The sequence below is a fragment of the Magnolia sinica genome, chromosome 9 (assembly GCF_029962835.1).
Source record: "Magnolia sinica isolate HGM2019 chromosome 9, MsV1, whole genome shotgun sequence".
In the NCBI taxonomy this organism is placed as follows: domain Eukaryota; kingdom Viridiplantae; phylum Streptophyta; class Magnoliopsida; order Magnoliales; family Magnoliaceae; genus Magnolia; species Magnolia sinica.
In genome coordinates this window covers 6,886,739-6,901,038 of record NC_080581.1, presented here as the reverse complement: position 1 = coordinate 6,901,038, position 14,300 = coordinate 6,886,739, and the positions used below count along the sequence as shown (strand labels likewise).

Below are 14,300 nucleotides of genomic sequence, written 5' to 3'. Positions count from 1 at the left end.
AAATAAACAGTATAGTGGCCCTTACGAGGATTTTAATGGTGGATATCCAATCTCGATTGTTTTCATGTGGTGTGGTCCACCTGATATTTATATTCCTCCAATTTTTTGGACCAAGCCATGATATTATTGTTAAAAATGGATGAACGGAATGGATGAAAAGCATACATCATGGTGGGGCCCACAGAGCACCGACCACCAGCCGTGTGGGACGCGAATTAGCTACTGACAGGTTTAGTAGCTAGACTCCCTGTCGAAGTGACGTGACCAAGTTTTGTGGGACCCACCATGATATATGTGTTGTATCCGCACCGTCTATTCATTTGGAGATATCAATTTAGGGTAGGAGCAAAAGAATGAGTCAGATCCAAAGCTCAAATGGACCCCAACACAGAAAAAAGTGGAGAGAGTGACGCCCACCATTAAAATTTTCTGAGGCCCACAGAAGTTTCTGATCAAACTAAAATTTGTGTTTTCACTTCTTTCATGTCTATCTTAACTTGTGAACACATTGGATCTCAGATAAACATCATAGTGGACCTTAGGAAGGTTTCAATGGTAGAGTCACTCTTCCCACTGTTTTCTATGGTGGGGTCCATTCCAAATCTAAATCTTACTCATTCTTTGCCTCATTGCCTAGAATGATCTCTACAAATTGATGGACGGTATGGATACAACACATACATCATGGTGGGTCCCACATAACCTAGTGTCGTGACTTCAGTAGGAGTCTTGGTGGCTACTCAACGTATGTAACTTTTCAATTTTCATTTATATTGCATGTGATGCAAGAAATCCGCTTGAGCTTATCCAGGCAGGCAACACGGCTGTACAGTTGCCCAGCTTTAAGCGTGAATGCAAGTGGGCCCACTGTGAATGCATGTGGTTGATCCACACCGTCCATTCATTTTTCCAGATCATTTTAAGGGTTAAACCCAGATTGTTTTTCCACACCATCCAAATCCCAAGTGGACCACATTACAGTAAACAGTGTTGAATGAGGGTCGACCATTAAAAACATTTGGGAGGCCATAAAAGTTTTGGATCAACCTGATCTTTATTTTTTCTCTTCATCTGGGACTGTATGACCTAATCAACAGATTGGATGTCAAATAAACAGTATAGTGGGCCTTAGGAGGATTTTAATGGTGGATATCCAATCACTATTGTTTTCATGTGGTGAGGTCCACCTGAGATTTATATCCATCTCATTTTTGGTATAAAGCTATAAAATGATCATTAAAAATGGATGAACAGAATGGATGAAATACATACATCATGGTGGGGCCCACAGAGCACCGACCACCAGCCACGGAGCTGGTGGCAGGGGGAGTAGCCAATCCATTTCCGCCTCTGCATGGGGTATTACCCAATCCGCGCTCATTCTTTGATAGCCCGGGAGAATGAAAATTTCTCTCTATTTTCACCGTGCCCATTGCTCCTAAAACCCCCTCCCAAAACTGAATATCTCTCTCTCTATCTTATTCTTCTCATCTTCGGCATCAGAACCGCCATCATCACAAGACAGGGCAACGCCTATCTCCATCAGATCAGAGAAGACGACTAGGTTAGAAGGGTATTGGCGACAGGGGTTGATTGCGGTGGAGATGGAAAGAGGCAAGGTTAAACAAGATCACCAAGTCAAAGCAGATGAAGCTCCTTAAGGTTGTGCCAAATGGGATCTTCGTAAAGAAGAAGAATTAGGTCAGACTGAATTACAAGAATTTTGTTTTGATTTATTTCTTTTATTGATGGTTTTATTGCGAGATCAATGGATTTGGGAATTAGTGTTTTGATCTTGCGACTTGCTGTTATCTGTATGGAATTTATGGATTTGGAAAATAGTTTCTTTTTAAATAATAAATTTACAAACAACCTTTTCAGATTTTTGGTGCATGGACCATCATTTTAGGTCACCGAACAATGACTCCACTAGTAAAACCTAAAAATCCCATTGTGTAATACATCCTGTATTTCATGCACGCAAACTGTTTAATGAAATGGCTCAACAAGGAGTTTTTGTGTATTGTGTTTTACTTGCACCCAATTTCTCCTTTTCTTTTTATTTACTTATTTAATTTTGGTGGATATTTTAGATTAACAGGTGAATGGTTAACCTTGCTTGACAAATTAAGAAACTTAGGTTGATGAACTTCTCTTCGATTCCAAGTTTATTGTCAATTCTCAGACAGTTGGCTTAGTAGCTTGTAGATTAAAATTTTTATGGCTCATATTACACTGATGGCATTGATCTTTTAATGCATTGTGCTTTGGCTTCTTAAAAGTTGAAGTTTGAGTACTATTCTTTTCAGAGATTCTCAAAATATTCATCATAGTTTTTCATAATTATCTTGGAATCCAGAAAATGACACTGATGAACTAGAACAGTAACAAAAGTAAATTGGTGTTGCTAGGAGAACTGATTAATTGGATGCGGATTGGGTAGTATGAGAAATAGATGGTAGTACTTATAAGAAGAAATCAAGGAAGGGATGGATCATGCATCTTTACATCATATAGAGAGAGAGAGAGAGAGAGAGAGAGAGAGAGAGAGAGAGATGTTATAAGGTGTTGTTTGGCCTTTTTTTATAGGGTTATAGAATACTTTAGAGGGAACTACCCCTATTCTGGGAAAGCAAAGAGTGAGTATAAAGATCAGGAACAGTGGCTTTTTTTTTTGTCGAAATTATATAGCTATATAATTTTTTACTCATGGTATCTAAGGAAATTTCCTTATGTTTTAATTCTAAATGCAAATAAATTTCAATTCCATGCATTTGTAGACTATGAATAATTCATAAATTGTGGTAGTGAGGATTAGGGAGTTAGGATATATAACCTAAAACCAAAACCAAAACCTATAACCTAAACCTAAACCTAAACCTATAACCTAAACTTAATTCACTTAACTTAAACCTACACCTAAACCCAAACATATAACCCGAACCCGAATTCCTAAACCTAAACCTAAACCTATAACCTATAATCTTAACCTATAACCTAAACCTATAACCTATAACCTAAACCTAAACCTATTCTCAAATCCCTAAACCTATAACCTATAACCTAAACCTATAACCTATAACCCAAACCTAAACCTATAACTTATAACCTAAACCTAAACCTTAACCTATAACCTAAACCTATAACTTATAACCTACAACCTATAACCTAAACCTAAACCTAAAACCTAAACGTATTCTCAAATTCCTAAACCTAAACCTACACCTAATCCTAATCTCAACTCCCTAACCTAAACCTAAACTTGAAAACTCAAACCTAAACTCGATCCCGAACCCGAACCTGAATCTGAATCCCTAAATCCTTAGCCTAAACCTAAACCTATAACCTAAACCTAAACCTAAACCTATAACCTAAACTTAATTCCCTTAACTTAAAACCTACATCTAAATCCAAACATATAACCCGAACCTATATTCTGGTCAAACCTATAACCTTTAACCTATAACCTATAACCCAAACTCAAACCTAAACCTATAACCTTAACCTAAACCTATAACCTAAACCTAAACCTAAACCTAAACCGAAAACCTAAATGTATTCTCAAATCCCTAAACCTATAACCCAAACCTAAACCCGAACTTGAACCCGAACCTAATTTCCTAAACCTAAACCTTAACCCATTCTCAATTCCCTAAACCGTAACCTATAACCTGACCTAAACCTAAACCTATAACCTACGCTTATAACCTAAACCTAAACCTATAACCTAAACCTATAACCTAAACCTAAGTCTAGAACTCAAACCTAAATCTAAAACCTAAATGTATTCTCAAATCCCTAAACCTAAACCTACACCTAATCCTAATCTCAACTTCCTAACCTAAACTTAAATCTAAACTTGAAAATCCAAACCTAAACCCAATCCCGAACCCGAACCCGATTTCCTAAATTTAAACCTTAACCTATTCTCAATTCCCTAAAGCTATAACCTATATAACCTATAACCTAAACCTAAACCTTAACCTAAGCCTATAACCTATACCCACACCTTAACCCAAATATATAACCCGAACCTGAACCCGAATTCCTAAACCTAAACCTAAACCTAAACCTATAACCTAACCTAAACTTAAACCTATAACCTTAACCTTTAACCTATAACCTTAACCTAAACCTACAACCTATAACCTAACCTAAACCTAAACCTAAACCTATTCTAAAATCCCTAAACCTATAACCTAAACCTAAACCTAAACCTATTCTCAAATCCCTAAACCTATAACCTAAACCTATTCTCAAATCCCTAAACCTATAACCTAAACCTAAACCTTTAACCTATAACCTAAACCTATAACCTATAACCTAAACCCAAACCTAAACCTATAACCATAACCTAAATTTAAACCTAAACCTTAACCTATAACCTAAAACCTATAACCTATAACCTAAATCCAAACCTAAACCTAATCCCGAACCCGAACCCGATTTCCTAAACCTAAACCTTAACTTATTCTCAATTCCCTAAAGCTATAACCTATAACTTAAACATAAACCTAAACCTATAACCTTAACCTAAACCTAAAACCTAAATGTATTCTCAAATCCCTAAACCTAAACCTACACCTAATCCTAATCACAACTCCTTAACCTAAACCTAAACTTGAAAACCCAAACCTAAACCCGAACTCGAACCCGATTTCTTAAACGTAAACCTTAACCTATTCTCAATTCCCTAAACCTTAACCTATAACCTAACCTAAACCTAAACCTATAACCTACACTTATAACCTAAACCTAAACCTATAAGCTAAACCTAAGCCTAAAACCTAAACCTAAACCTAAAACCTAAATGTATTTTCAAATCCCTAAACCTAAACCTACACCTAATCCTAATCTCAACTCCCTAACCTAAACTTAAACCTAAACTTGAAAACCCAAACCTAAACCCGATCCCGAACCCTAACCTGATTTCCTAAACCTAAACCTTAACCTATTCTCAATTCCCTAAAGCTATAACCTATAACCTAAACCTAAACCTAAACCTAAACCTATAACCTTAACCTAAACCAAAACCTATAACCTAAACCTATAACCTATAACCTAAACCTAAACCTAAAACCTACATGTATTCTCAAATCCCTAAACCTAGACCTATACCTAATCCTAATCTCAACTCCCTAACCTAAACCTAAACTTGAAAACCCAAACCTAAACCCTATCCCGAACCTGAACCCGATTGATGTAATAATGTAGCCCAATCACATGGTAACAAATAAGAAAATCTTGCGTTGTTGACAAGCATACTCGAACTCAAGCATCACAATGCATCTATTTTCATCTCCGCTATCTCTTATAGCATAGATTATTTGAGATTTGGATTTATCTCATTTTTAGAGTCATGTCCTAACACAATATGATAATATTAATTGACAAGGTGGATTTGTCACCAACATTATTCCAAGACCCATATAACTTCTCCTTATAGGAAGTTGGGTAGGGCACATGAATATGATAATATTAATAGATAAGGTGGATTTTACAAAGCTTTAATTTTTGTTGTTGTTTCTATTAACTTGAATTGAAACATTTTTTTGCATTATTTGATTGCATTAGTTTTATTTTAAAAAAGTGTGCCCACTTTTTGGGGAAAAAAAAAAGTGAATGAAGTTTCTACAATTCTTCATGATTCTGAATTATAATGTTTTGTTGGTTGAATATTTTTTTATTAGATGAAAGACACAAAAAGAAAATTGTTGCTGATTTTTTTTCTTTTAAAAAAAAAAAAATTTAATGCAAGAAATTTTCTAACGGCTTTAGTTCGTCCATATTTTTCTAAATATTCAAATCTGAGACGGTCCATAACCGTCCTTTAAGGGTTCATTAGAGACTACTCATAACAATCCTTTTCAAGGACGGTCCATGACCATCCTTTTAAGGTTCATCAGAGACTGTTCATAACAGTCATTTTTAAGGACGGCCCATGACCGTCGTTTTAACTAGACGGTCCATAACCGTCATTTTAACGTCTATATTTATTGACGGTCCATGACCGTCCATCTTTACAGAAGGTCCATAACCGTCCTTTAAATGTCTAAGTAATACGACGCCCCAAAATAGGACGGCCGATGCGACGGTTCAAAACCGTCCTTTATTGTCATTTGAGACGGTTTTCAACCGTCCTTTTTTCACATGTGAAAGAAACAAATACACTCCAACACAGTAAACACCCTCCATATAATGCAATAATGCTCACGTTTTTACAGAATTTTCTTCCTTCAGATGGTCAATTTCAGCAAATGCAGAAGATAGAGCTTCTTCTTTCCCTGAAACTACAGATGTAACTTCTGTGGACTTTGACACAAGATCACTTTCAAGTTCTGAAACCCTTCCCTTGAGAAAATGAATTTCATTCTCCAATAACTTCTTTAGCTTGTCAGCCTACCTGTATAAAATAGCATTTGTAGACACAATCAAACAAGTATGCCTTTGTACACATCTCAAAAGAAAGAAACAAAAAAAAACACTTATATAGGAAGAAATAAAAAATGTACCTGCTAATCTTCTAAACTATGGTAAAATTCAACATAAGCAATGTGGTTTGATGGACTATTGGTTTGTGTAACATTAGGAAGAAATCAAAATACAGTGAGAGCAATGAAACTAAATCTCCAAGCAATTGTATTCTACAAAAATAATAAACTAAAAGTTTTGAGAAGAATATTACGAAAAACAGGAACCCAATTTAGGAAACAGATAACAAAATTCGAAGATCAAAAGAACAAAAACAACACAAGCAAATTAATATACAAACCCCTCAATCAGTACAGATGATATTAGAAAGTAATGGCATCATTTTTGTTAAATCCAGTATTCTTACGAGTGCGGCCACCGTTCATTGAGCCAATGGTTGAAATGGTGGGCCACATTATGAGATGGGCCATGCCCAAATTTCCCCACATGAGGCAACCTATAGTTCACATCAAATGTGGCCCAATCAAATAGTTAGAATAATCTAATGGGCAAAACTTTTATCGCATTTCCCATCGACAACATGGCCCGCCACATGAACAGGTCAGTCGGATTGCCAAATGGTGGGACCCACATGTACAATTCATTGCACTGATCACTCATATACACAGTAACTAAGAACATCACCAGAACAATCAGAATCAAAATCATAGCAGAAATTCAAATAAAACGAACGGTATTGAAACAAACACAAAGCAATACGGCAACATTCAACAATCGAATTTCAATGGCTTAATAAACATTAAATGACACCTGAATCGGATATTCACCATTTCATACAGAAACTATACCAACTTCATCTCTAATTAGTTCTAATTGCTGAAATTTATGTGAAATGTTATTTCTAACCAAAAAGATGTTTAGGGAATTCAAATCGCAACTTCTATTACAGTCCCCTACATTTAGGGAGTGTTAAATTTTATTTATTTAAAATTTATAGGTTTAGGTTTAGGTTAAGGTTATAGGTTTAGGTTTAGGTGTAGGTTATAGGTTATAGGTTATAGGTTTGGGTTTAGGTTTAGGTTTAGGTTTAGGTTTAAGTTATAGGTTTAGATTGAGGCTATAGGTTATATGTTTAGGTTATAGGTTATAGGTTATAGGTTTAGGTTATAGGTTTAGGTTTAGGTTTAGGGATTTGAGAATAGGTTTAGGTTTAGGTTTAGGTTTAGGTTATAGGTTATAGGTTATAGGTTTATTTTATAGGTTATAGGTTTAGGTTTAGGTTTAGGTTTAGGTTTAGGTTATAGGTTATAGGTTATAGGTTTATTTTATAGGTTATAGGTTTAGGTTTAGGTGTAGGTTATAGGTTTAGGTTTAGGTTTAGGTTATAGGTTTAGATTAAGGTTCTAGGTTATAGGTTTAGGTTTAGGTTTAGGTTATAGGTTATAGGTTTAGGAATTTGGGTTCGGGTTCGGGTTTGCATTTAGGTTTGTGGTTTAGGGTTTAGGGTTATAGGTTATAGGTAATAGGTTTAGGTTAAGTTTATAGGTTATAGGTTTAGGTTTAGGAATTCGGGTTCGGGTTCGGGTTTAGATTTAGGTTTTCAAGTTTAGGTTTCGGGTTAGGAAATCATTGTACCCACTATAAATATATGTAGTTTATCTGCACCGTCCATCTGCTTTTCTAGATTATTTACAGGGTTAAAACCAAAATTGAATCATATCCAAAACTCAAGTGGACCATACCATAAGAAACAGTGGGTATAATGATTTCCATCATTGAAACCTTTCTAGGGCATGTAGTGATGTTTATTTATCATTCAACCTATTCACAAGATCACACAGACAGTGATGAAGGGAAAAAATAAATATCAGTGGTTCCCACCTTCCAAGGACCCCTGCTTAACATCCGGATAGATCCGATCCACATCTGGATCTGCTTCATCAATTTCGAGATAATACATAAACACGGGCATGTCCAAATGGCCAGGCCACCCATATTGTTGTTCATAAGAAATGGACAGCTTCATCATGGTCATAACAGTGGTTCCCACCTTCCAAGGACCCCCGCTTAACATCCGAATAGCTCCGACACAAATATAGAAACAAACTAATTATATAACTGCTTTAGTCAGAGTAATTCAGCCTCTAGGGAAGAGAATTCCACAATTTTTACAAGATGAAATTTCTTTCTTTAGGAGATGGTATATGAGCTATAAGAGATATTGAATCTGATGAGGAAGATAACGTAATAATATATATAATTCAATGAAAGATAATAAAAATCAACCTACAAAAATTAGCTTAAAAATTAGATTAAGAGAATTAAAACAATTAGCACAATCAAATTTTGCTACCCACTCTTCAATAGGAAATGATTTCACTTCTGGGTATGAACAAGTGCATGTGTGGGGGTGGGGTGTGATTGTTTGTTAAAAAGAAAAAAACAATTGAGAAGACATGGTTATGGGAATATGAATATGACACGTGTTTAAGTCAGCCTTGTGCCATGAATCACCTCTTTAATCTGGACTAATATGGGAATATGAACTAATATAGATGGGCAATGACGCTTACTCAAATGATGATGGAAATCGTGTCAGTCCACTAAATGGGCACCAGTGAACTCCAATTGGCTGCAAAAAGGAATTGAGAAGATGACATGATTATGATCATCTTATCAAAGCAATTCTAGAGGAAGCCAATGCAATCAAAAGTGCAGTTTTTACCCCCCTTTTATCTTTCAATACTACCAAAAACTGCACCCTGAATCACTCACACACGCTACGCAATCTTCACCAGCTCATCCAACCAGTAGGAGACTTAATCCCATTTCATACAAGAAATATGGAATGTCTATTTTCCTAACAATTGTAGGAATATGGTCTGTTCCTAGCAGTCCTTAAAAAACACATTCAACCAAAAATTAGCACACTTGATTGATATCCAGATTGATGTAAATAGATGGAGAAACAACTGTACTGATTTTGTGTGGATGAAGGTAAAAAAATGTAAGCTTAGTTTAAAACTTTTGTGGCCCTTAATTCAAAACTTAATTCTGAACAGTCCTTAAAAGAAAGAGAAAAAAAGAAGAAGACATCATTGCATATAGAGTACAAAGAAGTAGCATAGAGTACAACAAAACCCAACATCATTGCATGAATATAAAATACACAGCTGAGTTAATTAATTCAACTGGGATCTGAGAATTGAAAGTAACAAAAATTAATGCAATTACTAAAAAAAATCCAACATGTCCTATTTTTAATTTTTTTTTACTGAATTCTATTGAATCTACCTAGTAGATTTCCCTGTTGATTTGATTTTTCAAATATAGGTTAACCACGCCAGATATCAACTCGACATAAAAAAGCTCTAAGCAATAAGTGAATGAAATGGCAGCATTGATGCCAATAAAAAACAAATAGTTGAATGAAATGGTAGCATTGATGTGCTCAGAACAAAGCACATACCTTTTTTTCTTGAAGCTCTTGCAATGGCCTTTCTCCATCTAGCAAGGAAGATGGAAACCAGCACGATTGATGTAGTAAGTCAAGTCAATGGATGGAACTCCACAAGTATACAACCATGCACAATGGAGAGCAAAGATTTACTCTGCAATACTCAAGCAGAGTAATGTAGAACACATTCAGAAAATAAGTTTGCGGGCTGATATTTAGTTGTAACAAAAAACTAACATTAATTCAAACACTTGGGCTACATTCAGATGCACAACCAAATCAAACAACAAACAAGCAGCTCTTGATCAAGAGGAGAAAAGCAAACCTTAATGACAACTCCTACCAGTCATAATGACCAAGCTCCCTAGTTATGACCTAAGTGATGCAGGCCATGGATTCAACTGTCACAAAAACATTGTACATTGTTGAAATATGTGGTGTAGAACATGGAAACAATATACTAACATACCCTATCATCTGCCAAATACAGATATGTCATGTCTATAATAACATGTCAACTATAAAATAAAATAAAATAAAAGAAGATCTATTATACTAAACTTCATTAATGAATACTTCATGCAGCCATACCTCCTAATGCAGGAATAAGTCCAAAGTGAAGCTCGGTCCGGCCTAGTTGAGCAGTAGAGGTAGAAATGCGTGCATGGCAAACCTGCATGGTAAGAACCATCACCTCATACAAAGACATCTAAATCATCAACATCATCATCATTAAGTCTTATCCCAACTAATTGGGGTCGGCTACATTAATCCTTTTCCGCTATTCCATTCTAGTAAGGACCATTTCATATATAAACCATACAATAAATACATGTGAAAAAAAAAAAAAAAAAACATAACACATAACACATAACACATAAAAGTGACCATGCCAAATACGCATATCCAACATAGTCCCTATTTAAAGATCACTTACATTTGAAGCTTTTGCCCATTCCATTATGCTTGATTTCGCCTTCTCAAGCACCCTCCAAAATTCGCCCACTTATATTTATGAAGCAACGACTACCTTTCTCTCCAAAGTAACCACAGACCCACCAATGGAGCCATTCTCCACAAAGCCTTACCTACCTTGCCCAGTAGTTTCACCAGTATTTTTATTTCCCGATTTTCATGATATTCTAGTTAGTTATACTTTTCATGGTCTAGTTTTTGACATTTTAAGCACCACTTTAATTTTATTATTAATAAAACATTTAGCTAACTTTTAGAAGAATTCTATTTCGAATTTATTTTCTTTTAGTTTCAAAAAATAAAGTATCAATAATCTTTCTCTGCCAGAGTATCAAAGTTTCTTTATTTCTAAAAGGCAGAGAGCTTCGTCGAACAAAAGCCCAACAACATGTACCCAGTGAAATCACTTGAACCCTTGTTTTTGGGTAAAATCCCTTCCCATGTCCTTCATCAAGTCAAAGTTTTAGCTCCTTCAAGCATATTGCATGGATAAATAAAATCCGTGCATTAGTATACATACAATTGCAAAAATAAAAAATATCCAATCCAGAAGTTGCTCTAGTCATGAAGCATAGAAGCTATGGATCTTACTTGAAGCAACAAGAAACAAGTTGGCATCTAGCTTGATCTTGGTGGGGAAAACAATGGCAAACCAACGAGGACAGCGACCATCTTCCTCTTTAAGTAGTTTCTTTGTATTTGCATGAATAAATTGTAATCCTGAAATTTTCAAAGAAGAAGACCTTATCAAGTTACAAAGCTTATACACGGTTAAACAATACAGAGCTATATATCTTTAAAAGAAAAGAAAAGAAAAGAAAAAACCAGATCTACGGTGAACACAAAATACAAACTACAAAACAGAGCCACATGATCCACTACCATAGCTGCACAAATCAAAGTTACACCACAAAGCCAATACAAGCCAGTCCAATAAATACAATATGGCATGTGTAAGATGCTTGGAGATGAATGGTAAGACAAGTACATATTAGAACCTTGCAATGGTCAATATTTGGACAGTCATTTATTTGACAAGTCACATGAATTCTTATCCATCCAATGTACATAACAAGAAACACAAAGGATGATAAAGGAAAACCAAGAAAGTTAATGAATAAACAAGATCTGAACTGCTCCCAAAGGTTCTAATATCAATTCAATAGTAAAAACCGTAAAAGTTTTGCAGTAAACAACCTTAAATATCATACACCATAACCTAAAAGTTCCAACAAAATAATCCTTAATTCAAATAGATCCTCGACCATCATTCTCTAAGAATTTTCCAACACAAGGAACCCAGTAGCTACTATAAATCAAGCAATAACATAAACAGGAACTTGCCAAATTACAACATGGTCTGACAATATAATGACTTTGAAAGTCAAATCAAAAGGGGACTTCTTAATGCAACACTATTGGCCTAGTAAGACAATTGATCCTACACCCACCAATTGCCTCATTTTTTTGGACATCACCTAAACTGATTTGTCAAAATGGATAGATTGGGTGGATAAAACACATACATCTGGAATAGTTGAATATATGGGAAACATCATGGAATGGGGAAGATTGCGGAGGTAGAGTGTAGCATTTTGTGCTGATTCTGGATATTTTGGTAATGGGAAGTCATTACATGGTGGGGTCGAGTCTATATATCACATCATTGGCTGCAAAAAAAAAATATGAAGTGTTGGACCTATCATGAGCTGATATAATGACCATCACAACCATTGTATTAGTCAAGCTATCATATATTTGATATATTTAAATAAAAAAGCATCACTGTCGTGATGTTCTTTAGGGGGAAAAAAAACGGCCAGCTTTTCAAAGCCTTAATAGTGCATAAGTTCATAGACATCCAGAGAATCATCAAACAAAAACTCATGACAGCAACAATAGTGATTTGGGAAGAAGAAATTGAACTTCTTAGTGAGATACAAACACGAATTTCATCATCATAACCTTGTCCATTCTTATATGGAAGTATCTTTACTATTACTAAATGCAAAGTAGAGATGAAAAGAGAATTCTTATCAATTGCCTCACCAGAATAATGGAGTGCCTTTGTTGCGCAAGCCATTGGAAATCCCATTGATTCGAGTTCGCCAATCTTATCAACTTCCGAAACAGCCATCTCTGAAATTAAAAAGAAGAGATGCCAAAGGACTAGAGCTCTATCTCTAATTCATTCAAATTCATAAACTTCAAACAAAGCACTAAGGCTACATTTGGAGATGTGCAATGAGGCAGAATCACACCAAGATAACTAACTCGAAAATGTTTTAGATAGACATCTTTTCCTCAAGGTGGCTAGAGCTGGACTATCATTATGACTTCCAGACACAGAGTCAATTAGATACGGTGAGCTTGTAGCAGACTACATATTTTTCTTCTTTTTTTTTTTGGAATTTCTTATACACAATCTATATAGAATAACTGAATAAAAGAATACTTATTCCATACACAAACTATGGAATTACTTCTACCCAAACAAGATTTCTCTTGGGCATTTCATTAAATATCTAACAAGCATCATCCAAACAACCAAACTTGACAAGCCCATTTCATCAAATATCTAACAAGCATCATGTAATCGTACATGCCTTTCTTAAAACAACTTAATCTAAATCCTTCATTCTTGCTACATAAGGCCATAAACAAAAATTAATGCCTTCCCAAAAATCAAAGCCAATAGAAAAAAAAAAAAAAACATTCGATGTAATAAAAAATCAAAGGAATAGTGGCCTGCAAGATGAATCAACCAGATCTATGAAGACCATACCTGTACAAATGCTGGCATGAATAAAAACCTTGAGCATGAATTTTTTTAATGAGGCTGGCATTTTAATCCAAAATTAGAATAGATTTCCACTCCATTAACATCAATTTCAAGAATCATGTGATCAAATCAGAACCCTAACCCTTATCTCAACCCCGTTCATCAATGCACTCAATGGATTCAAGATGGGTTACCGAGTTGCTGCAATTGAGCATAGCTAGCAGTTTGATTGAGAGGAAGAGAGATCGACGAGAAGAGAGAGAGAGAGAGAGAGAGAGAGAGAGAGAGAGAGAGAGAGAGAGATACCTTTTAGGGTTGTGAACTTGTTGCAGCCCGCGAGAATGGCAATGAGATTGAGAGAGGGAGAGAGGAAAAGTGAGAGGGCGGGGGAGTGGTAGAGGGAGAGGGCAAGAGCGAGTGAGAGAGGGAGAATGAGAGGGAGAGTGAAAGTAAGGGCGGGAGTGAGGAATTTTCAAGGTCTTTTACCCAAAAAAGACCCCGTCAATGCGTGGACGTTCCTGTCATGGGCTCATGGGGCCCACATGATGTATGTGTCTTATCTAATCCATCCATTAATTTTAACTTAAAATAATAAGTTAACATACAAAAAATGAGGAATATCGAAGGCCCATGTGGACCACACCAAATATAAAC

The 14,300-nt window shown here is 35.6% G+C and overlaps 1 protein-coding gene across 4 annotated transcripts; it reads right to left on the bottom strand.

Moving 5' to 3' along the window:
- Nucleotides 1–8,556: 8,556 nt before the first annotated feature.
- LOC131256783 (uncharacterized) lies at nucleotides 8,557–13,498 on the bottom strand. Of its 4 annotated transcripts, XM_058257826.1 has the most exons (4): nucleotides 12,914–13,498; nucleotides 11,456–11,584; nucleotides 9,902–9,939; nucleotides 8,557–9,064 (listed from the first exon to the last, which is right to left on the bottom strand). In XM_058257826.1, the coding sequence occupies exons 1-4, from the start codon at nucleotides 12,999–13,001 to the stop codon at nucleotides 9,002–9,004; spliced, it is 318 nt and encodes a 105-aa protein (XP_058113809.1). In that variant the 5' UTR covers nucleotides 13,002–13,498; the 3' UTR covers nucleotides 8,557–9,001. The 4 variants fall into 4 exon arrangements, 1 of the variants encoding a protein (XP_058113809.1); XR_009176942.1 differs by lacking the exons at nucleotides 11,456–11,584; nucleotides 12,914–13,498 and adding an exon at nucleotides 10,481–10,730 and having other exon boundaries at nucleotides 9,006–9,064; nucleotides 9,902–10,290; XR_009176940.1 differs by lacking the exons at nucleotides 9,902–9,939; nucleotides 11,456–11,584; nucleotides 12,914–13,498 and adding an exon at nucleotides 9,158–9,861 and having other exon boundaries at nucleotides 9,006–9,064.
- Between the last annotated feature and the right edge of the window lie 802 nt (nucleotides 13,499–14,300).